We start from the raw sequence: 24,591 nt of genomic DNA, 5'->3' as shown, positions 1-24,591 counted from the left end.
GCTTTTATAAAATTTTTAGGGAGGCAGGAGTTACATGAACATTTTGAGAAAACCAGTTAGGTGTGGTCCAAGGTATCCTAAAGAAAAAGACAAGTCAGGACATGTTGCCTGGAGTTGCTAAGAGAAGATGTTGAGCTGGGCAAAGGCTTGGTTAGAGTCTGGTGGGCACGGGAAGGTTTTGGGAAATGGTATGGAGTGAGAGGCAGTAAGTTCAGAGCCATGAGTCAGGTCAAGCCAGAGATCTTGAATCTTGGCCCTTTAGCCTCAGGGCACTGGGGGGCATCAGAAAGATTTGGAATGAGGGAGTAATGTGGGTAAAGGAGGTGATCCCAGTAAGATGAGGGATAATTTAGGTTATTGGAGGGGAGCTATTGTATGAGTCTAGAAAGATATGAGGAAGGCTTTGTGGCTCCTTGTATGGGGTGTCCCTTGATCATGTGGGTAGAACCCATGATGCAGGGGAGGGTTGCAGGCTCTTGAGCTTAGTCTGTAGAGACTGAGGCATCCTGGCCTGATAGCCCCCAATGAGCCCATGCTGCATACCGTGCCTGGGTCTCTAGCGATGGGCCAGCTCCCTGGTGTGACAGTGGAGAAGCCAAGAACCATGGCCTCACTCAGTGGCTTTGCTCCCATGGTCCTGGGCCTCTCACTGCCCTGGTCATATTGCCGGCAGCTGCTCAGGACGTCTGTCCATGGAGTTGGACAGGGACCTGTGTTTCCTGCCATGGATGGTAATTACCTGACTTGGAGGGGAGGAGAAGAGGGGAAGAGCCTTTCAGGTAGAAGCAGGCAGGTGGTCATGAGTTGTTGTTTGTGACTAACACAGGTTTCTTTCTCTCCACATAATTGAAATCCTCCTGCTGCTCCGTAGTGTGTCAATGGGAACCAGCTCTCCCCCGTGGTAGAACCCAAGGTACATTAACTTCAGCCCCTATCACCTATTTGTGGTAGCACTGTCTGCTAGCATTTTAATTTAGCAAGTCATAGCTTTTGTAACCTTAAAATATGTTAGCCATAAGGGGCTAGAGGACACGAGGAAAGACAGAACTTCTTCCCCCATTTTCTTTTTATGTGCATCCAGCTATATAATGTGTTTTCACCACCATTATCTGTGGGGTAGGATTTATTATTATTACCTCCACTTTATAGGCTCAGAGAAATTAATCCTTAACAAAGCAATCTAGATTTAATCATTGGGAAGGGGGGATGTTATGGTCTTAGCACACGGAAGAGTATGGCAGCTCTTATCCTTTCTGTGGATAGGTTGTGGTTAAAAAAAACACAGGAATACACTGAGTCCCCCTTTAATGAACAAGTCAAGCTATCAAAATCCCATTAGAACCGATTTTCTCCAAGGAAGCCCGTTGTGGAAGAGGACTAAGTTTCCAGGTCGATACACAAATGTTGAGCACATGATGAACTGAAGATTTGTATGATTAGCCTGATTTCAGCCACGCCCAACCATGATTTATAACATTAGATGGGAAATGTAAGGCCAACGGCATGCCCCTTCTCTGTGTCCTGCCTCCACATATGAGATGTTGGGCCTCACTGCTTGCTGACTTCTGCCTGAGAGCATCGTTTTATATTTTCATGTTGATGTGTTAGAAATGAGCTTCTCTGCCTTCCAGCTATGCATAAGAAGATTCTTTTTGCACCTCTGAATCTATAGAAAGGGATTCTCTGCCCTTCCATATGCACAGCAGTGGGTGATTCAGTTGGACAGCCATTCCTTGGGCCACCTGGACTGTGCAGCAAAGGTCTTCTGCCTGCTCCCCTGTCCAGGTGCTCTGGACACACAGTCCCTTTGGGCAGGGCTTGTGGGGTCCCTTGGTAAATTGAAAGTCTTCCTATGGAGGCTGCTGTGTTGCATCTTTCACTTAGCAGTCCCCGTCCCTCCTCAGCCTCACAGAGGTCATCCTCAGGTGTTTCCAGAGCACATCTGTAAGTGATCACCTGCTCCTTTGGAGGCACAGCTAGCTCACAGGCTCCGGCTGTAATTTGCACTGATTTGATTGCCAAGAAATAGGAGTGACGAGTGACTGTTTATAAAAGAAGAAATATTCTAGATTAAAAGATGATTCTCATATAGCTTTGACCATAATCACAATCTTCTGCAGACTCAATTAGTTCCACCTGGCCACCCCTCTCCTCACACCCACATACACCACTGTGCTCCCTGGGACTGTTCCACAGGTACAGTAGTCTCTCAGCAGCACCCCCCAACCTTGCTGCCTGGCCGTTGTTTTCTGTGACTGAGAGCCCTGTGTTCTTTTTCAGCTCTATCAGGGCTTCCCAAGAATGTGTATCCACCGATCCTGGCTCTCCCTGTGGAGCCCATGGAAAAAGTCAGTCTGCCCTACTCCTGACAGCTCTAGAATTTAAGTCCCTCATCCCCTCTCAGTGCTCTGTTCTCTGCTGGACATGAGGGTGGATCACAAGCCTTTAAAGCTCCTATTCAGTCTCCTTAGTGTCAGCACTAGTTTCACAATACATTCTTTAAGGTGTGCCCTGGACCAGACCTGAGTGTGATACTCTACCGGGAGTCTGACCTGTGCCTGCCTTGATGCAGGGACTGCTCTTCTAGATTGCTGTCCCTCTAGGACCTGGGCATGTGATATTTTCTGTGCTTCTGTTTATCTGCTGTCCACTGTGCGCCGTGCCCGGAGCAAATGTTATTTCATGGCAAACCTGAGGCAGGAATTGTCATGCTCTATTTGGGAATGATAAAACAGAGGTTCTAAGAGGTGAAAGAGCTTTGCCTGAATCAGTCTGACTCAAACCCTGGGCGCTTTCCACTCTGGCGTGCTGCCTCTCTGTTCTAATTGGAAGCAGCTGGGTAATCAGTCTGCGCTGCTCCCTTGCCTGGGGTTGCCTTTCCCCACAGCCAGGGCCACTCTTGCTGGAGACAGAACTGGAGTCGAGCATCCCTGTTCCTCTGTGTCCTACCTTTTCCAGCAGTGCGTCCTTCCTTCCCAGCTTTTATTATTGGCCTAAGCAGAGCTCAGAGAGCCCTTTCCGTTGCCCTCAGTTCCTTCTGTTGTCTTTCTTACCAGTCTGGGCCACTTTTTGAACCCCATGGCTTGGGTTAGGTGTGAGCTCTCTGCATCTCGGCTCCTCAGGGAGCTCCCTGGGTGGCCCATGTGGTGTCCTTGGCTGGGTCTGCCCTGCTTTGCAGGGAAGCACGTTTGAGGATGCAGCCAAAGACCTGCATTTGAGAGCCCTCCCCCCTCCCATATTTCCTGTATAATGTGGAGCTCGGAGTCATTCCCTTTAGTTCTCTAAACTTTTGAACACTGTCTTCCCACAGCCAGTGGTTCCTGGGTGTGACTCCATCAGAATAATCTGAGATGCTTGTTAAAAATACATACTCCTGGTGTACTTCCAGAGGGGCTGATTTATGGAGCTGAGGGAAGGTGGGAATTCCTGTTGTTTTACAAGTGCCCAGGTAGTTATGAAGCAGCCAATGCATGAACTAGCATTTGGCATTTGGAAACTGTTAGTCTTTTTTTTTTTCTTTTTTTGAGACAGAATCTTGTTCTGTCACCCCAGTTAGAGTACAGTGGCATCATCACATCTCCCTGCAACCTCAGCTTCCTGGGTTCAAGTGATCCTCCTACCTCAGCCTCCCAAGGAGCTGGAACTACAGGCATGCACTACCATGCCTGGCTAATATTTCTGTTTTTAGTAGAAATGGTGTCTGTCTCTTGCTCAGGCTGGTCTCAAACTCCTGAGCTCAAGTGATCCTCCTGCCTCAGCCTCCCAGAGTGCTAGGATTACAGACCTGACCCACCTCACCTGGCCAGTCATGCTCACATGTTTGATCGTGTCTAATCTCTACTTCATAGGTCATCACAAATGTGAAAATTGCTTGATCTTTATCTCTAATTACTTCTACTTCACTACTTCACTGGCCACTTCTTTCAGAATTCTTTAAGAGTTTATTTTCCTCTTCCCATCTCTCTCCTTTCTGAGCTTATTTCTAGAGGGTTTTGTTCAGTGTCCAATGAATGAATTGAATTTCAAGCAATTTTGAGGACATGCATTTGTAAGCAAACTGAATTCAGAAATGTACCAAACACTTGGCTTTTAGCTAAATGGAACTTCAAAAGATGTCTGAGTCACGGCAGTCTCCCATTACTGTTCTGACTTGCCAGTTTGAAATCTGTTTTGTCTTTCATATCACTTTTTTCTCAGTCTAATCAAGTGATCCACAGTTGATTTTCTCGGTGACATTGCTTCAGCTTCTCGTTTCTTTTATTCTCTCACAGTGCATTCCACTGTGTTTCCCTCAGGTTTGCAGATTTAGGGGCCATAATATGCTTCTTAATCAAATAAGTGCTATTCTTCTTGTCTTTTAATCAACGTGTTTCTTTGGGACCTTTCCGTGGCCAGGGTCCAAGCACAGAGCCTGTGATCCCAAGTTCCTAAGGGAAGTCTGCTGGCATGCAGCCCTCTGGCCTGTTTCCTGCTGTCATCTCTCCCAAATGTGTGTGTGTCTTCTTGTTTGCCTTAACGTGATGTTTTTCAAGTAACTGTTATCACAGTATAGGTTTTTTCAAATGTAAGCAGTAAGCCCCCTGCATTCTCTCCGGCAAGGTCCATGTAGTTTGTGTACTTGGTCAAGTCCTTGCCTGGTCTGAGTCAGGGTCCTAATTAGCACAACTGCTGCTCTGCTGCCCACAGGAAAGCAAGTCTGGGGAAACAGAGAAGCCCAGACCAAACTGACCTCAGTCTCCTCTCTTGCAGGATTGTCGTTTCATATACATACACATACACACACGTGTACGTACACACACACATACACGTATATGAATGAATGTGATAAAGCTCTAGGTAGCTTTTGTTAGAATTCTGTTTGTCCTCTGAGTACTAGGACAAATAGCAAAGGCCCCTTTTGCAAGACACCCCCACTTCCGGGTTAGAGGCAGTTGCAATGAGCCCTGGATTTGGACTTGGTTCTGTCCCTGTGTTACTGTATGGCCCTGAGAAATTTCTTCCACTCTCAGATCTCTGATCCCCTTTCCTGGCCTAGGCTTAATAACCTTTGAGAGGTCTTTGAGTCAACCTAAGTGAAAAATGGCTCCCAGAGAATAGGAAGTTGTTCCTGCATCCAAGGGTTTCCTAACTGGGTTTGAGTCTGAGGCTCAACTCTCTTCTCTCCCCTTCCAATAGGCCAGCCCTTTCCTGGTGGAGCACAAATACCCCACGTTACCTGGGAAGCTTTCAGGAGGCACGCCGAATGGGGAGGCTGCCAGATCTCCCACCGCCTGCCTGCCTGATGCCGCAGGGAGCGGCCTGCAGAGGCTGAGTGAGTGTCCAGACCCTGGGCTGGTGGCCTCTGAGCGGCATGCCTGGCACTTCCAAGGACTGCACAGATCCCCGCACCTACCACCACAGTCCACAGTTGGAGAACGGTGGGCGTAGGTGGCTGGGACAAGTTGTACCCTGAGTGGTCCCGTTTCTAGAGGCTCCTCTGGGCCTAGGCAAGCTGTTTCCTAAGGTCAGCACTTCAGAGTCCCAGCAAACCAGGGTGTGCATGCCCCCCACTCCTTTCCAGCTGCAGTTACCCAGCCTCGTCTCCCCTCTTCTTCTCTTTCTCCTCTTTCGAACCCCTTCCCATCCTTCCCATCATCCCTTCCCCTCCTTTTCGGACACCCCCTTCCCTCTTCCTTCCTCTGTCATCCTGATCTCCCCTCTCCCGTCTCTGCCTTCTCCTCTGCAGCCTCCCTACAGGAGGATAGTGTGGGCTCTTCCAGGTGAGAGCACTTCCTCAGGCCAATGGGGTCAGTGGCCAGTGGGCCGGGGTTTCTGTCTACAGGGATCCTTTTGGTGATTAGGACCTGAAACCACAGAGGCCTTTGCTGCTTTTTATTCAAAACAGGCCATCTTTCCCCAACAGCGGGGGCATATTCAACAGGGCCCAGCAGGGAATGTTCTGGTCCGGCAGAGCTCTCCCTACACCTGACTCCTCAGCCTCAGCTGTTCCCTGAGTCAGCCCATGTGTTGGCTGCATGAAGGCCAGTTCTGCCCTCGGCTGCAGGAGCTCGAGATCAGCCCTTACATGAGTGTGTCCTCGGGACACTCAGGCTGGACTCAGAGCAGCCTCAGATCCTTCTATGAGCTTAGTGAGCCCCGGTGCCCACATGGGACATGGCCTAGTATATTAAGACTCTGCTCTCCCCCCTTCTCTTGAGTGTGGATATCCCAGTCTGCCCACCAGGAGCATTTGGTCCCCTCGCATGAGACCTCCTCTCAGTCTGTCACCACTCACCCCATCCTTCTATGGGATTATTTTTCTTTCTGTTTGAGTTTTTCTCTCTTGCTCGATGACATCCTTTTGTTTATTTCTTTGCTCCCCTATAACTCTGTTGGGCTGGACTTTGGCCTCTCTTGTTTCCTCATGTGGCTTCTCTGCTTCTTGGTTGGCTGGAGATCGTGGCCGGAGTGTCAGTGCCCCCGTATTAGGTACTGTACCCATTCCAGGTGAGGTGGGGAGTGAGAATGCCTTTGTTTCCCTGCCCTGATGCCTCCCTGTCCTGCCTGCATTCCTGCATCTCCCTCCGAGAAAAGAGAGCGAGCTTCTGTCCAGATAATCCACAAGTACTTGGATCCCACATCCTTAGAATTTATAGACATTCATTCACCTGGATTTGAAATGTTGAGCTCACTAATTTCTCAAAGAAAGCCTGGAGTGTGCCTGAGTCCCTACTAGTCTCTGGGGTCTTGCTGTGGATTTCTACCCTGAAGCCAGAACTGGGCAGATGCTTCTGGACTCCCACTGAGGGATGGCCCAGGTTGGGGGAGAGGGTCCCAGAGGTCACGTCTGCTATTCTCATTCACACATCATCTCATCCAACCTCAGGAGACACGGAAGGTGGTTGGGATGACACTGCCACGGCCAATGACCTCTCATCCACGTCATCTGGCACCGAATCAAGTCCCCAGTCTCCTCTGACGCCAGATGGTAAACGGAGTCCCAAAGGCATCAAGAAGTTTTGGGGAAAGTAAGTTGGTGGTGATGATCATGGTCATATTGCTTGGAATCAATTTTCTGCTTGACTGGTCGAAGAGTCTACGTGAGCCCCTGGTCCATTAGACGTTGAAACAGCGGTAAAAGCTGGACAGTCATGTTTAGAAAGAACAATTGGAGTTATTTTTCAGGGCTGAGAGCAGGGGAAGAGTGAAAGACACCCATTAAATATAGCCAGTTGCCGTATGTGTCATTCATTCTAAACATCCACCTATCCCACGCCCTCTGAGCATGTGCCCTGCAGCTTACACTCATCCAGTATCACTCTGACCCCCATGGGATGTGGCCCAAACCCCAGAGGCAGGAGCAGAATTGAGTCCTGAGTCTGGCTGAGAACTGTCACAGGTTGTAATCCTGGATCTCCAGGGAGGTACTGGGAGTCGGTGCCACCTGGAGTCCCGGGGCTGGCCTGCACGGCCTTGCCAAAGGAGCAGGGTGCTGGCTCCAGGCTTTCAGACTGTCCTCTGATAGTGGATTCCTCTCCATGCAGAATCCGAAGAACTCAGTCAGGAAACTTCAACACTGATGTGCCAGGGATGGCAGAGTTTCGACGAGGTGGGCTCCGGGCAACCGCAGGGCCAAGACTGTCTAGAACCAGAGACTCCAAAGGACAGAAAAGGTAAGGTTCCCTCACCAGGCCATCTACAGACTGCTTGTGAAATCCTGGCCACGGAGGAGTTAGAGGGGTGCTGGTTGTGTCAGAGCCTCTGGAGGTGGAAGGCAGGGGCCCTTCCTCAGTGCACAGCTTCTCAACTTGCCTGTTTGACACACGTAGACATCGCTTGTGCTTACAGGTACGCTGAGGTGAAGGCAAGAGGCTCCTGCAGCGGGAGGCGGCTCGTGCCCACCTCCCTGAGCACCTCAACAGCTCTGCACACCCATAACCCGTTCTCAGCAGTGACTTTCCACACTGGATTGAGAAGCCCTCATGCAGCCATTAAGAGGTTCTAGAATCTCAGACCTGGGTTGAAATCTCTGCTTTACCACTGCCTAGCCGTGAGCCCCAAGCCAAGTTGTATAACCTCTCTGTGCCTGTTTCCTCATTTGTAAAGTGGAGGTCAGAAACAGGTATTTTATTAAAGTTCTTATGAGCATTACAGGAGCTACTGCCTCAGCTGTCTGCCATTCAAGGGTCGATAACCACTAGTATATTTGGGAAGGAGAGCATCGTCTCATACCTGCTTCCAGGTCAGACCCCACCTTCTACACAGACTCTGCAGAAGGGTGCTGGTGAAGTCGGCCACATCTGCCATAATCCCATTGTACCAAACTTTAATGAAGGGCATTAACTAAAGGGAGGATGCTAGAATCAAAATGGGAAGTCTCACATGGCTGTTCCCAGTGCACCTTAATGAAAAAAAAAAAAACACCTTAATGAAAAATAAAAACCATTAAACTTCTCCAGAGGTGTCCCTGGTGGACACCCTCCAGTAATTAGCTTTATCCTCTTTCCTTTGGTTTCCCTGCTCTGAGAAAGAGTGTCTCCCTTCAAACCAGCACTGGTGACTTTTTTCTCCTGTGTCCAGGGGAGACCCCTTTCTATATCCTCTGTCCATGAGGCAGCCTCTACAGTACGTTGTCTCCAGCAGAACCTCTCCCAAGGTCTGAGTTACTCAGCCAAGGTCAGAGCTGCTGGGGGCCTTCCCCAGAAGTGGATCGTGACATTTGAAATCTAACCAAAAGGTGAAAAGTACAGTTTTACTCTGTTAAGTTTAGATCCCTTGAGACTGCCGTACAGTGGCGCAAAGTAGAGGTAATTACTGAATAAGAAGGGTGCAACTCAAATATTAGTTCTTAGAAATAATACAGTCTAGATTCCAATTAAAGGAGAAGAGGATTTCCCTAAATGCATCATATTGCTCACAGACCTGCATCCGCTGTGGAAGGGAATCTTAGCTTATTTTCTTGTGGATGTGATACTTGCCTTCTCTCACTTGCCAACCTCAGGTTTCCACATTGCCAGGTCCTCCTGGTGTGGGAGACACAGGACCTCTCCAGATCCACTTACACTCGGATGGGTATCCCCAGACCCGTATTTTACTTCAGGTGCCTTGGAAGGAAACCTGAGGACCTCTAGCTTTTAAAGGCCGGAGAATCAAAGGATGTGGTCTGAGAAGTTAGCAACGAATTAAGAGCAGTTAGAAAGTGAGCCAAAGAAAGCTTACCTACATGTCTCATAATTAGATCATTGAATTTACTTAGCAATTTGCTTAATTTAGACATTACTGTTGTTTCTGATTTTTTTTTTTTCTGAGCTTGAAGAAATAAAGTTATAGTAAGCTTGAATGAGTCATCTTTGTTCTAATTCTGGCTGTTTCTTTAAAGATTGATTCTAGAAGGAAAATCACTGGATCGGGGTGTAAGATCTAGGACCCTTAGGCATTGCTCCTAGCGCAGGACTGCAGTGTTAGGAAGCCCTTTGCATTGCCCAGTCACTTTAGGGGATGGGATAACCAGTGTCAGAAACTTTCTTTGCCAAAGGAAAAAGCTGCAATTCAGCCATAGGGCTGCTTTGTTTGAATGTTTTGTGCTTTGTTAACCATAACAGTGGATGATAAAGAGAATAGAAATGAAGAGATCCAATGGTTATGTTTAGCATAACAGTGCCTGTGGTAATGAATTTTCTGGTGGGGAAAAAAAACACCTTTATTACTCTTAAGCAGAAATTTGATATAATTATATGCTAATGTCTTCTGGTGTTTATAGATATTTAGGTGTAGCCTTAAAAAAAATTGTTGTCATTAATATTCTTGTAGGAAAAGCACTTTGTTACTGAAAGCCTCCAGCCCCAATTATTTTTTTTCCCAATGAAACAATTGTTTTTTTTAAATATAATGTTTGATAACATTTAGATTGTGGAAGAACACATTTTGTCTTTTTTCTTCCAAGAAAGGTTTCACTGTTTTGCATTCCAATCAGCACTGCTGTACAGAGAGTACCTATTATATACCACATCCTTGTCAGCACTAAGTATTTAAATTTTTCTTTGTTTAAATTTCCCTACTTTTATAGACTTCCAAAAAATTATCCTTTTATTGGTAATTTAGTTTTTTTGGTTTTCATTTTAATTCTTTTGTGAATGATCTGCATTTTTTTGCCCATTTTTATTTAATTATTAATGACTTTCTTATAGATTTCTACCAGTTCTCTGTATGTTAAGGCATAAAGCCATGTCTAATAATTGGGAAAAAGTATTTTTAAGTTTGTGGCAGAATTTCACTTTTGTTTATGATATTTTGATATATGGAGTTGTTATGTATAATGAAGTTTATCAACTTTTCCTTTGTAATTTCTTTATTTTAAATTTTTCCATGACTTTTTAAAACCATGTTTGAATAATGTATTTGGGGTTTTATTTTAGTCTGTGAGTTTATTATGAGTTTTTTTGTTTTGGTTTGGTTTTTGTTTTGTTTTTAAGGGAAAAGGCAGCAGTAAAGTATCATGTTTAAGGCAAGCAGATTCTAGAGCCATAGCTGGGTCCCATCTTTGTGGAGGATTTAACTGAGTCAATCCACTAAGTGTATTTCTCTTTGGGACTCGGGGTTTATAAGGGGTCTCCACTCAGACTGCTTCCCTGTCTCAGGCCCCATTTTTTTTACCTGTTCCCCACATTCATGGTCAGAGACAGATTTATCACAAACGTAAGGAAGCTTAAGCTTCGAGGGACCTTATTTGTGTGGGACCCAGTCAATGTGTTGATGGGGACAACTGTTTTAGAAATTTTGCATAAATAAGATATTTTAAACACAACCAGTTTTAAAACTGCTAACTCTTTACTCCAGCCTTCCCTTGGTCTATACTTTTCCTTATATCAGATGATGTTGGAGTAGCTGTGGGGTTTTCGGGGACTGGCTATGGCAATTTGAGTTGAGGATCCATGTAATTTGGGTTTAATGGACTATGTGTGTGGTTTGCAGTCACTTCATGTTTAGTTTAGTCAGGCTTAACTAGCTGTCCTAGTGTGCTAATGGCTTCCAGGATTACTTCTGCTTTCCACTGGGCCAGTGTGCCCAGCACTGTGTACTCACTAGTGAAGTGAATACAGTTATAAATGGGCCATGTGTACTTCCCCACCGTGGGAATGGCATATTTGATAAATCTCAGATACATAATTTTAACTGCAATTTTGGAAAGATGTTTCGGGACATGTCAGTGAAATAAAAAAAAATGGTTTGGTTGTTATGTGAAAGGTACCATCTCTGTCATCTCTAAATTATTTCCTAGCGTGTTTGCCATGGCCCTGGCTGCGGGGAGACCCTGGCACTGAAAGAGGCTGCAGAGGTGCAAGCCAGGCTGATGCCGTGGGACAGCACGAGTTAGGAGGGAGGAGAGAATCCACAGAACAAAGAGTGGGGAGACAGCTGAAGATAAGGACCAGAGCTCTAGGTTGTTTTGCAAAGGGGTACAGGACAGAGGTTTTCACATTATGATCTCAAAAACAATTATTTCTCTTTTAGAACTGAAAATGTCCCTCTGATATACAGAATGTTTGTTTTTTCCCCCAATTTCCAGAAGCAAGGAAATGAATGAAATAAAAACCTAATAGAATGTAAAACAAAAGTGGTAAAGTGAGCATTGAAATTGAGAGAAATTATTCCCACATTAAGAAACCAATTATAAACAAAAAAACCCTCCAGATCATACCAAAAGTAGCAATTTGCTAAGAGTAGGAGATAAATTCCAAACAGAAGTAGTGACTAGGGTCCTAGATTGTTGATCATATCAAGTGAATCATATGAACACATTGGAAAAATAGTGAAATTTCTGGCTGATTTTCCGTGATATACTGACATCAACAAAGATAATGTAAAACTCATGCTACCACCACAAGGACATAAATAACACACTGGTTAATGAATAGTCAGTTCATAAAATGTTTAAGATTAGCCACAGCATTAGATACTTGAATGCTATGTGGTTTTACCACTCACATATAAAAGACACTTGATAGGTTTTTCTAAATTTAAATTAAATGATTCTAAGAATGCATATGACAATACCAATTATAAATGGTGAAACTGAAAATTATTTTTTAATTATTATCATAAAAAATATTGATCAGTCATGCCAGAAGACTGACTCAAATATTATAGAGTTGTGGCCATATGGAGAAGCAATCAAAAAAATATGAGGGTAAAGTACTATAAAGTACACCAAAATGTGAGGGTAAAGTACTATAGAGGTATATCTAGTCATTAATTAACAAAAATATTAAATTTTGTGGATTTTGTGATGTTTTTTCCTTTGGCTAAATTTTTAATTTCTTGCCATTTATTTTCTCATTCTAAATAAATACTCAGTTTTTAATTCTATATTCTAATTTTGTAATTTTCTTAAAGGGCATATCCCAAATTTTGTAAATTCCAGGCCTCATAAAACCTGGATCTGTACTTATTCAGGACCTATTAAAACCTATGCTATGAGTGATCAATACCTACCCCACAGTACATATCATATCTAACATTTGTTCTAGAATGGCACTTCCTTGTCATTCTGGTACATTAAGGAATTCCCTCACTTTAAGCTCCACCAGGCATTTAAAATAAATTTTTTTAAGTCCAGTGTATTTAGGGGTAATTTCCTGGAAGGAATCTTTATGACTATCTAGTCTTCTACATTCTATAAATCTTCATTTGTTTTTAAAAATGAATATAAACTTGTTCAGTCGAATCTCCCCTCCCTAAAGACTCTATTGGGATTTTTAATGTGCCATTATATTCACACTTTAAATGAAAAATTGATGTCTTTAAGAATTGATGTCTTTATAAAACCCAGTCATACTGCCTGGGAACATGATCTAGCTCTTCATTTATTATTCATGTCTTTTTTTTTTTATCTTGCTCCATTGAGTGCTGTAGTCACCCCTTCCCCGCCCCCTAGTCCCCACACGCAGTCACACAGGCCCACACATCCCTGGTCAAAGCAATTCCTATACCTTTTATAATTCCAGCTGCTGTGAGTGGGATTTTTTAATTGTTCTAACAAAAGCATTAGTATCTGTACATTGATGGTACTTAGAAAATTGTTGATTTTTTTAGGTAACATACAGATTCCGTATGTATGTATGTGTGTGCATTTTATAAGTAGCCACCTTACTGAGCTTTCCTGGGTTTTCTAGGTGTGCAGTCTGACCATCTGAAAAAAAATTGACTTCCTTTACTTCTACCTTTCTAATGACTGTGTTCTTGCTCTTATTTAATCTCTCCTTATACTGGCTGCAACTTGCAGACCAGTGTTATTAATACTGATAAAAACATATAGTCTTTTTATTGGCTTGAATGTGAATATCCCTAGTGTTTCATTAATAAATAAGGTATAGCTGTTGTTGATAGGAGGCATTTGGGTGTTTTGGTTTTTGTTTATTTTTTTTTCTTTTAATGTTACAGAGCTGACCCTCTTTTCCTAGTTTTCTAAGCATTTTTCTAAAAATTAGAGTGTTGAATCTTATTGAAAAAAATGAATCATTTGTGGGTTGTCATCCTAATGTGGCTACAGTTCTGGGCTTATGGCATGTACATGTGTGTATATGGACCTATGACATGCATACATAGTCTCGAGAAGATCACACCAGCTACCCCAAGTTCTAAGTAGCTGGAGATTTGAAATTCAGACTGTGTGTTATCAAGGAAACTCCCAAGTCTACATCAAATGAGTCTAAGGTAGTGGAATTTGGTTCAACTAAATCCCATGATTGAGGTTGCTTATTTTTAAGACAGTTCCTGAGCCCGGTGTGGTGGTGCATGCTGGTACTCCCAGCTACCCTGGAGGCTGAGGTGGGAGGATCCTTGAGCCCAAGAGTTGGAGCTTAGCCTGGGAAACATAGTGAGACCCCTATCTCTGACAAAATGAAAAAAGTTCCTTCTTTGTGAGAAGCGATTAAACTCAGAACCTCAGGCCCTCCTCTAACAGAAACATGCTGTTCTCCTGCTTCCCAGTGACGCCAACGCCCCCTTTGCCCAGTGGAGCACCGAGCGTGTGTGTGCGTGGCTGGAGGACTTTGGCCTGGCTCAGTACGTGATCTTCGCCAGGCAGTGGGTGTCTTCTGGCCACACATTATTGACAGCTACCCCTCAGGACATGGAAAAGGTAAGGGCTGAGCTTGGGGAGGCCAGGGCCCCCCATGCCTCCCGCACACACAGGAGGATGGACAGAGGGGGCTGAGATCCGCTCTGTAGCTGCGGGACATCCTGGGGCCCTGGGCAGAGATCCATCCATTGCCACACTCAGAGCATCTCCACCCAGACGCCATGTCCTCTGAGGGCCAATTCGCCTGCCAAAATTTCACATCTTGTCTTCATCTTTTAATTTCAGGAGCTAGGAATTAAGCACCCTCTTCACAGGAAGAAGCTGGTTTTAGCAGTGAAAGCCATCAACGCCAAGCAGGAGGAGAAGTCTGCACTGCTAGACCACATTTGGGTGACACGTAAGAACAGGCATATATGGATTGAGTATGTTTCTGGCAGTAATGAAGGGTAGAAAGAATCTTCCTGTTAAATGTGTGCCTCAAAGACACCTGTCTCCTTGTAAAAGGCAAGGCAGAGGAGTTACTAAATCCTTTGGGGTATGAAACTGGTTTTGCATCTACATTCTCCCATTTTCCCACTCTCATGAATCTTGACACGTCTGTTTTTTCTGTACTGGTAGGGTGGCTTGATGATATTGGCTTACCCCAATACAAAGATCAGTTTCATGAATCCAGAGTTGATGGACGAATGCTGCAATACTTAACTGTGGTGAGGACTTTTCCTTTAAATATTTCAGTTGTCCCTATCATCACTCAGCTCAGGTGTACCCATGGTGGTTATTTTAAACTTGATTTCGCCTCTTCCCTCATATTCTTAAGGTCATGAAATAGTATTGTTGGTCACATAAGAGGTCCCAAGTAGCAGAGTACAAACCACTGTGATAAGAGAAGTTGTCGGTGTATCCATGTGCACCTTCCCGAGGGTGCAGTAGATCTGTCTGTGTTTGGTCTGGGAAGGGATATCAGAGGTCTTTTGTGACTTTGGAAACTCTGACTCATCAACCAAAACTTTCTTCTTCCAGAATGATCTACTCTTCTTAAAAGTCACCAGCCAACTACATCATCTCAGCATCAAATGTGCCATTCACGTGCTGCATGTCAACAAGTTCAACCCCCACTGCCTGCACAGGCGGCCAGCTGATGAGGTGAGGGGAGGGATAGTATCTCTCCAGGTAGCACAGAGACAGGACACTTGAAACCTTGAGTGTGAGAAAACAAGAATGTCGTCATCACAGATGGCTGCCTTTCAGATCTCAGTGCTTGGGATTCTTTCCTTTGCTCGACCTTGATGTTGCCCAAACACCTGTTACCTGTACTTTGTGTCTCACAATAGCCATAGACTTCCAAGCTCCTACTCTCCCTTGGGGAGACACATGCTGTAGACCAGGGGGCAGTGGCAACGAGTCTTTCAAAGTCATCATGTGATTAAAGGAGATGAGAGGATGGTACAAAGGAGAGAGAAAGCACAGACAAAATGGAAAGACGTGTGTCCAGTAGACAGAGGAGAGGAGATGAGCCAGAGGCGGAGGAGGGAGGGAGAGCCCTTAAGGAACCAAACATTTCAGAATAGGTTTCCCTAATTGTAGATATCAAATTAACTGACCTCCAGGCCCAGGTACACAGGAGATCTGTGAGCAGGTCTTGCTAGAGAAGAAATGGTATAGGTAAATACCAGCACCCCAAATCACGGTTGAAATGCTTCTTGATGTTCCATGAACCTGTTGTTCATGGTGGGCCCCGAAGCTGAAGGGGTGTTAATCACATCTTGTCACCTCTGTTCCTGGGAACTGAGTGTAACTCTGCTGCAAGATTAACCCAGCTTACTGAAGAATTAAGAACATTTTTACCTTCGCCCTCCATCTCCTGTTTTCTCCCTGTTCAACAAACATATTTTGAATGACTTGTATGTCAGGCACAGTGCTGGGCATTTTGAAGACCATGATGCCATGTGAGGGCACTTAGGTGTAAGCATCTTAATGTGCACTCTCCTAAAACGTTTGGCCACACCAGAGAGATCTTTTGTCTATAAAACACTCAGCTTACAATTGACAGTCATCTTTAAAGTTCTGTTAAATCATGGAATGAAGAACTGTATGTCTTCATTTATTCGTCCCAAAGTTAACCAAAAGATTAGGGAATGACAGGATTCTGGATTCAGATATCTTAGCATAGAAGATCCTGCTAGATTCAGTGAGAGCTCCATTTCTTAGAAACTGGGAAGGCTCTCAGGCAGGTGGTCTGGCTGGTCTGGGTCACTAAGCTTGAGGGTCTTCTCAAGCCTGCCCCAGATGCCAGACCCACAGGAGCTAACTCTACATAGGACCATGGTGGGACCTAGTAAGCCTAACTTCTTTCTTCTCTTCTGTCTCACAGAGTAACTTTTCTCCTTCAGAAGTTGTGCAATGGTCCAACCACAGGGTGATGGAGTGGCTGCGGTCGGTAGACTTGGCGGAGTACGCTCCCAACCTCCGAGGGAGTGGAGTACATGGAGGTCTCATTGTGAGTGGCTCTTCGGCCTAGCCCAGCTGCTTTGGTATAAACTGGGGTATTCAGAAACTGTTTCTTAAAGGCCAGACATAAATTCTAGTGAAAAAATAGATACTTTACCTGAACCCTCTGCATAATTTGAATTCTCAAAGAAAGTATTTTGGTGATTTGTGGTTGAGAATTAATATACCTCATGGAATTAAGGTAACCTCTGGAAGGACTTCCTTAGCAACAGACCCAGAGAATTCCAGGTCAACGGAATTGCATGAGGACCAGCTCTTACCAAGGCAGCTCCACCTGTTCCCACAGGAACATGGGGGCTGGGGGAATGAGGGGGAGGCTGTCAGAAAGTGACTTCCTGCTTAGTACGATGTGATCTTTGTCACTACTCAGATCTGTCAAGTGGCAAAGCCACAGGGGAAATGAGGAGGGAGGTGGCTTGGATATTGTCCAGAGGAGGCTCTGAGAGAGACAGCCTTAGCAAAGAGTTTCCAGTTCTCTGCTGGTCTATGCAGATGAGGGGCTCAGTGGACAAATGCACTAGTTAGTGTCTGCTCAGAGAGAGGAGTGAGACACAGGGCAAGTGGATGGGTTTCAGCCCCTGCCCTGGGGCTCCCCTAGGCCCAGTGACCGATTTCTCAGTACCGCACACCTGGAGTCGTTTGTGGTCATTCCTAGCTAGGTTTGTCTGTGGTTTCTTTTTAGATCCTGGAGCCGCGTTTCACTGGGGACACCCTGGCTATGCTTCTTAATATCCCACCACAAAAAACACTCCTCAGACGCCACCTGACCACCAAATTCAATGCCCTGATTGGTCCTGAGGCGGAACAGGAAAAGCGAGATAAAATGGCCTCTCCAGCTTACACACCACTGACCACCACGGCCAAAGTGCGGGTGAGTTGCCAGACCCTTCCTGGGCGGGCGTGGGCTCAGTGCCTGCAGCCAAAGCAGCGTGAGTAGGTGGGTAGCCCGGGTGCAGGGGATCTTCAGCTTCTGCTGCGGTCTCGTTGCCTGCGAGTCTTTGCTAGGCCAGTCCCTGCCCATCTTGAGTCTAAGGAAGAGAGTGCAGGCTTCTTTACACAGAAGGGGCAGGAACAGAACTGTGTGTGTTCTGTACACAGTAGGTACAGGAAGCACCTACTCTCAGGCAGCCGGGAGCTCCTCCTTTACGCCCACCCTGCTGTGACTCAGCTTGCAGGGCAGAGGACTCCGAGCTGGGCTCCCTTCACTCATGCCCGTGTGCATGCCACAGCGCCAGGGGTCTTGGCTAAAGCTGCCCTGATGACACAGGAAGTGCTCCTATTGGCAGCAGGTCCCATGTGTCTTGTTCCGTAAGGTGGCCAGCACGCAGCTGTCCAGAGGTCCTGAGGTCATCCAAGCACCAGCATGGCTCACTAGGGCTCCCTGAATCCCACAAAGCCCGTTAGACCTGCCTGAGCCACACTTCCTCAGCCCCCATCCTTGCCAGACCGCAGGTCCACAGACACTCTCTGGAGGCCAGGCCGGCTCTGTCCCTAGCAGCATGTCGATGCCTCAGGCCTAGCTAGAACCCCCTTCCCCAAGGGAGCAGGATGGGAAGTGTGTCTCGGGGGGTTGAGCAGAGACAGCGCTGGGCGAAGCTTGTGCAGTGTGCCTTTTGAGGGCACTGGGTGCTGAGCGGCACTTTCCACGTGGTGCCAGCAGCTGTGGGGCAGTGAGTTCTCCATGCCCGGCCTCAAGTGCAAACTGCAGCATCCTGTAGGAGCTCCCAGTCGTCCCTGGAAGGATGAAAGTCACTGGTGGGGCAGAGCCAGGCATGAGTTTCAGGCACAGAGTCTTGGAGGGGCAGCTTACTTATCTGTTGGCCTCTTCTCCCATGTAGAAATTGCTTACACCTCTCTTTTTTTTTTTTTTTTTTTTTGAGACAGAGTCTCACTTTGTTGCCCAGGCTAGAGTGAGTGCCGTGGCATCAGCCTAGCTCACAGCAACCTCAAACTCCTGGGCTCAAGCGATCCTGCTGCCTCAGCCTCCCGAGTAGCTGGGACTACAGGCACGAGCCACCATGCCCGGCTGATTTTTATATTATATATATTAGTTGGCCAATTAATTTCTTTCTATTTTTATGGTAGAGACGGGGTCTCGCTCAGGCTGGTTTTGAACTCCTGACCTTGAGCAATCCGCCCGCCTCGGCCTCCCAGAGTGCTAGGATTACAGGCGTGAGCCACCGCGCCCGGCTACACCTCTCTTTTGTGCAGAGTTTTTCTAGAAGCAGTTTGCCTTATTCTTTTCCTCATGAGCCTGCTCTGAAATATATTGTCAGTCATATCTGCACACTGGCTTGATAATCTTCTCATAATCTTCCATTTGCTATGTTTTAGCCAAGGAAGCTAGGATTTTCACATTTTGGAAACATAAGAAAAAAGAAATTCGATGAATCGACAGACTACATTTGCCCGATGGAGCCCAGTGATGGCATCAGCGACAGTCACAAGGTCTACAGTGGTTACCGGGGCCTCAGCCCCCTTGATGTTCCTGAACTGGATGGGCTGGACCAGGTGGGACAGATTAGCTGACGCCCTTGTCACCTGCCCTCTCTGTGCACGCTGAGCACTCATAGTAACACCGTGTGTCACCGCATAACTGCACCTCACCCCCTGCACGTGTGCATGACTCACAGAGAACATTCCAGCAATTATGGACTCCTGGGCTAGTCTCTCTTCAAACCCTGAAGGTGGCCAAGAAATGGAGCTACACCTCTGCCAAGGGGCCAGGCTTTGGGGACTATTGCCAAAGGTGGGCGCAGGAGGAAAGACAATTAAAGACACTTTTACATTTTTAGTTATTCTCGATGTCCGTGTTCAGCACCAGTGGAAACACGTGAACGTGGACCCAGGTCCAGAGAACCTGGTCACTGCCAAGAGGCTCAGCTCTCAACATGTCCCTGGGCTTCAGCTGAGGGAAAAGCTCAAGTGCCTTAGGCCTGTGGGCCACAGTCTTAGCTGAGATCAGTGGGGGAAGGCAGCTGGGACTTGTGTCACAGTGACAATAGAATTGTGTCATGCCTTACTACAGAGGTGGCTGCTGCTTGTAATAAAAACGATATTTATGTACAAAGCCAACAGTGCAACATATACTTAATCTTGTTGGAGGAAGAGAGCTGGACGTAGCTGGAGATCAAGTCCTACTCATTGTGTAGCTTAAGAGCCAGTGGCACTGAGGTGGCCTCGGACAGGTGCACACTCGGGATTCAGGTGGAGGACAGAACAAGGAGGGACCCCACCCCCATATCCTTCAGAGGAGGCCTGTGGCCTCACTGCTGCAGGCTCCACCTCTCTCTGTCACACACATCCTGACTGTAGGTCGCATCTGTCATGCAGACCCCAAAGTTGGTTTTCATTTCAGAAGCATGAGCCACCTAATGCGGGGGAAGGGAGCTGAGAAGGGCAGCCCTGCTGGAAAGACTCTGCTCTTTCATGTGTTTATCAGCTTCTCCCTCACGTCACTGGCTTCCCCTGGCTCGTGACTGTGGGGTGGGCGCGGGAGGGTGTTTGGTCTGTCTGTGCTGGCAGAGCTGGAACAGATCAGTCCTCTTGATTTAGAGACTGACTCGCTGATAATGGGTCCTCCAGATGGGCCCTGTCTGGCCGGGGACCGAGGGTGGGACGTGCCTGCCAGTCTGGGCTCCGGCTCATGAGACTCCAGTTCACCCCAGTGCAGCTTTTGGCTCCGCTGCGTCCCCTGGGCCTCATCTACAGAAGAATAACAGCCGTGTCGTAACTATCTGACAGCCAGGGCAGGGCCCGATGTTCCCAGAGTGGCACTGCGATTCTGTCCCAGATGGAGGCGGTGTAAGATTTGCTTCTTAAACCACTGGCTGCCTCCAGCCACCACCTCCTCTGAGCTGAGAGATGTGGGCACAGCTTGCGGCTGGCAATGCTGGTGTTTGATCCCAGCGCCAGGGCCGCCGGCTGACAGGTGATCATTAGGCCGATGCCTGGCCAGTGCAGCTGTGGAGAGCCAGTCAGGGCAGGCTTTGTCCCTTACTTGTGTCCTGGTGAGAGAATCTCTGCATGCACCTGTTTCCGAACCCTGCATGGAATTGTTTTGCCACTAATTCCCTGTGCGGCCTCAAGAAAGTCCCATTCCCTTTGTGGGCCTCAGTTTTCCCTCCTGTAAAGCGAGGGGTTACACTTGACGCCCTTCCAAATCTGCCGTGTCTAAACAGGTTTAGGGAAGCAGCAGCAGGCCGGCATTACCTGGGGAGGGGAGGCAGGCTCCCAGGCAGTGAGGAAGCTCCATCAGCAGCTTCCTGAAGACACCCACCTGTACCAAGGCAGTCATGTCTGGGCTCCTGTTGGTTCCTGGAAATTGTCAGTCTGTTCAGCATCCTGAAGGCAATCATTCCTGCTGCTCTCTGCTCCTGGAAGTAGCTAGAACACTGAACAAGTGCAGAACAGCTACTTCTGATGGCCCTAGCTCTGTGCACCCTGAGTGCTGGTGCCGGGTGGGGCCCCCGGAGGGACGTGCATGTGGTGTGGGATAGTGACGCCTTTCCCCAGGAACAGCAGCAGCATGCGCTCCACCCACCTGTCACCCCTCAGGGCCTGGCCCACTCCTTGCCCATCCCTCCAGCGTGCTCCGGAGAAGCCAGGCCCAAGCAGGACAGGACTTGCATGCCATCTCTGCAAGTCGCAGGCTGCACCGTGTGCTGACCAGGCTGCTGCCCATTTTACAGATGGCACCTTCAGAAGGCACGGTGACGCAGATAGGGCTCCTCTCCCAAGACATCCACCGCCTTACGGTAGGACTCTGACTCTCTCCCCGCAGTAGGGCTGGTGCTGGAGAGGCCGTGTGAGTTGCTGTGGTGGGGCACAGGGCCTGAGGTGCTTGTGCTGGGGTCAGAGCCCGGAGCCTGAGGCAGAAAGCATCCCAGGGGCCTTCTCCATTGGCCTGTTGCTGGGCCTTCAGGGCATCAAGAAGGCTCAGGGCCTTTGGCTGGAGTCAGCTAAAGCATGCGGGGTCTCAGGTCCTCTCCCCTGTCTTAGAGCTGGCAAGGAGACTGAGGTGCTCAGCAGCTCCAGGTCACCTATCTAGTCAACCCAAAGCCCAGGCCACATCTCTGGCTTAATGGACAGGGTTCTGCCCTCTCTCAGCCCAAGAGACACATGCATTTCCCATCACGCCCTGACTTGGTGGATACCACAGGCATGCGAGCACATCCTGGCATGCCCAAGGGGACAGACCGTATCGTGGGGAGGCAGCTTGGTCTCGGAAAAGAGGAGGAAGCTCGAGTCCCTGCTCTGCCTTTGCCAGCTCTGGGACCTTGGGTGTGTCATCCTCTCTCTGAGTCTTGGCTTCGTTATCTGTAAACAGGGCTGATCGTATCCTCCTTGCCAGGCTTTTAGGCAGACAAGAGCTGGCAGTATAAAGCTAGCCACAGAGCACAGATTTGATTTTGAGGCCTGTAACTCCCAGGGCCCTTTAGTTCCCAAGCATCACGTCACTGAGCCCGTGGGCTGTAGTGCCTGTCCACATTGAGGCCCCGTCACTGTACTTCACTTGCTGATCTTCTGAGCCATGATTAGAAGACAGGACAAGGATGGGAGAGTCTCCCTGTGTCTAAGGAAAAGAGGGGAAGAGTCTACTTGAATCCAAGCAGGATCACTTTTGTTCAACTTTATTTCCTGGCTCCAACACTGAAAGGGACCTGTCCAACCTTGCCCTTCAGATCTCTACTAGACTTTCGGTGGCCTTGACATAGCAACTTTACCTCCAAGACAAGCCATTTATTTATTTATTTATTTATTTATTTATTTATTTATTTTTATTTTTTATTTTTTTTGAGACAGAGTCTCACTTTGTTGCCCAGGCTAGAGTGAGTGCCGTGGCGTCAGCCTAGCTTACAGCAACCTCAAACTCCTGGGCTCGAGTGATCCTTCTGCCTCAGCCTCCCGGGTAGCTGGGACTACAGGCATGTGCCACCATGCCCGGCTAATTTTTATATATATATATCAGTTGGCCAATTAATTTCTTTCTATTTATAGTAGAGACGGGGTCTCGCTCTTGCTCAGGCTGGTTTTGAACTCCTGACCTTGAGCAATCTGCCCGCCTCGGCCTCCCAAGAGCTAGGATTACAGGCGTGAGCCACAGCGCCCGGCCCATTTATTTTTATCTTAATGATAGTGTTTATTCTGACCCACTACCCAGGGTCCCTGAGACACCATAAACTTACAGAGCACTGGCATCAGCCATAGACCACACTCCGTGCCCCCCTACTTCCCATGTGGCTGCCACAACCCCGTCTAAGTGCCCCTTCGGCTGTGTCCTTTCAGACCATGCTGAGCCAGGACCAGCTGCTAAATGACTCTCGCCTGGCTGCTCCCAACGCTGATGGCTGGAGATGAGTTTCTTCGTGGCTGACAGCCCAGAGAGGCACGTGTGGGGGCCCCGAGCCTTTGCTTCAGTGGGGAGCAGGCACGCAGCCAGCTGCAGAGCCCGGTTGGGGCTGGCAGGGTGTCTCACCGGGTGCTGGCAGGAGCGCAGCAGAGCTGTGGGACAGACGTCCAGGAGGTGGCCCTACTGTCCCTATATGTCTGCAACCCTGCTGTGCTCTTCGCTGCAGCTTTTATACTTTTTGTACTTTTATACATGGACTGCTGACCACTTTTGTGGGAAGGACAATGAGATGTGAGCACACAGACTCAATGGCTCATGCGTTCCTGGAGACAGCCTGGAGGCTCTTACACCAAACAGGAAGAGCTGTTAGTTCATAAAACTTCTGCTGGAAAAAAAGATTCTGGGAAAAAAGTCTTGAGTGTTCTGTAGTGACTGAGCTAGGTGAAACGACAATGGGGGGGTCCCTCGGGGCTGCTTCGCAGGAGCGTGTCTTTCCGTTCACAGGAATCTGGCCGGGAGGGAGCATTTAGGGTGCGAGCAGTGGAGGAGCGAGGGGACGCCTCCCAACTGCCCTGGCTGCGGGCCTCCACCACCCTTGTGTGCAGTGGGTGTCCCAGCAGAGGCGTTCACTCAAGAGACAGCAGTCTCCAAGGCCTCAGATGTAATGACTGATCCAACAGCTCCTCCCAGTGGAAGGCTCTCGAGCACCTCAAACTCCACACGTTTCCACCGCAACTCACCATCTTCCCCAACAAGCCTGTTTTCTGTCCCCAACCCCAGTGACACAGGGCCCTTCCCATCCAGCCCCCTCCTCCCCACCGGGACTGCTGCAGTTCAGGCCTCATCTCTCACTGATCCCAGCAGCTGGACGCCAGTGGGTCCCCTCCAGACACTCTCTACCCCTAAGCACTGCTTTATCCTGTTGTCCTTCAGCTCAGAACTCCTCAGTCACAGGATTATCACACGTGAGCACCCAAGGCCCTTGCCATTGAGCCCTTCCTGAGCCCACTGTTTAGTCTTCACTAGACGAGTCTTTGAGCTAGATAGTGGGGTCAGAGTCGAGGGAAGGAGAAATCAGATGCTGATGAGGTCAGCCAGGCCCTGGAATTATGTATGTCGTGGAGATGGGGTGGCCAGGTGGGGACTAGAGCAGTGATCCCCAACCATTTTGGCATTGGGGACCAGTTTCATGGAAGACAATTTTTCCATGGATTGAGGTGGGGTTTGTGGAGGCATGGCAAGCGATGGGGAGCAGCTGTAATACAGATGAAGCTTCACACCCTGCCCACTGCTCACCTCCTGCTATGCGGCCTGGTTCCCAATAGGCTGTGGACCCGTCCGAGGCCTGGGGCTTGGGGACTGCAGTGAAAGCGGTGAAGGGTTTAAAGCAGGTGGCAAGCATGATCAGATTTGCTTCCTAGAAAGACATCGAGGGCAGGAGCCTACTTACGATGAAGTGCCCAGCAAAGCACTTTCCCTGGATGGGAGATCAACTGGGGATGCCCTGAACAGGTAGGTGGATGAAGGCTAGCGGCCCCTCCCTCCTGCCCCCTGACCGGCCTTGTGACACCATCCCTGTGTGTGGACACCCACGGGCAAGACACAGCTGTACTTCAGAGACCCGTCTAGAGCCATGTTCCTCCCCTCCCCTCCCTCATATACACCTGTCAAG

General features: G+C 48.0%; 1 protein-coding gene across 9 annotated transcripts in view; it reads left to right on the top strand.

The window, feature by feature from the left end:
• Positions 1-23,387, top strand: part of PPFIBP2 (PPFIB scaffold protein 2) — a 135,234-nt gene extending 111,847 nt beyond the window's left edge. For 3 of the 9 annotated variants that reach the window (XM_076002214.1, XM_076002213.1, XM_076002215.1), the window contains exons 13-26: positions 872-913; positions 5,176-5,311; positions 6,436-6,468; positions 6,866-7,007; positions 7,524-7,652; positions 13,969-14,119; positions 14,345-14,456; positions 14,678-14,766; positions 15,080-15,202; positions 16,431-16,556; positions 17,250-17,438; positions 18,902-19,078; positions 21,259-21,324; positions 22,856-23,370. In XM_076002214.1, the coding sequence (XP_075858329.1) occupies positions 872-913; positions 5,176-5,311; positions 6,436-6,468; positions 6,866-7,007; positions 7,524-7,652; positions 13,969-14,119; positions 14,345-14,456; positions 14,678-14,766; positions 15,080-15,202; positions 16,431-16,556; positions 17,250-17,438; positions 18,902-19,078; positions 21,259-21,324; positions 22,856-22,927 (1,587 nt within the window). In that variant the 3' untranslated portion in view covers positions 22,928-23,370. Of the gene's footprint in view, positions 1-871; positions 914-5,175; positions 5,312-6,435; positions 6,469-6,865; positions 7,008-7,523; positions 7,653-13,968; positions 14,120-14,344; positions 14,457-14,677; positions 14,767-15,079; positions 15,203-16,430; positions 16,557-17,249; positions 17,439-18,901; positions 19,643-21,258; positions 21,325-22,855 lie in introns of those variants that run through there. The other 6 variants (XM_012744189.2, XM_076002216.1, XM_012744200.3 and 3 more) reach the window with 3 other exon arrangements.
• The last annotated feature ends 1,204 nt before the right edge of the window (positions 23,388-24,591 follow it).

The sequence above is a fragment of the Microcebus murinus genome, chromosome 4 (assembly GCF_040939455.1).
Source record: "Microcebus murinus isolate Inina chromosome 4, M.murinus_Inina_mat1.0, whole genome shotgun sequence".
In the NCBI taxonomy this organism is placed as follows: Eukaryota; Metazoa; Chordata; class Mammalia; order Primates; family Cheirogaleidae; genus Microcebus; species Microcebus murinus.
This window is presented reverse-complemented; position numbering and strand designations above follow the sequence as displayed.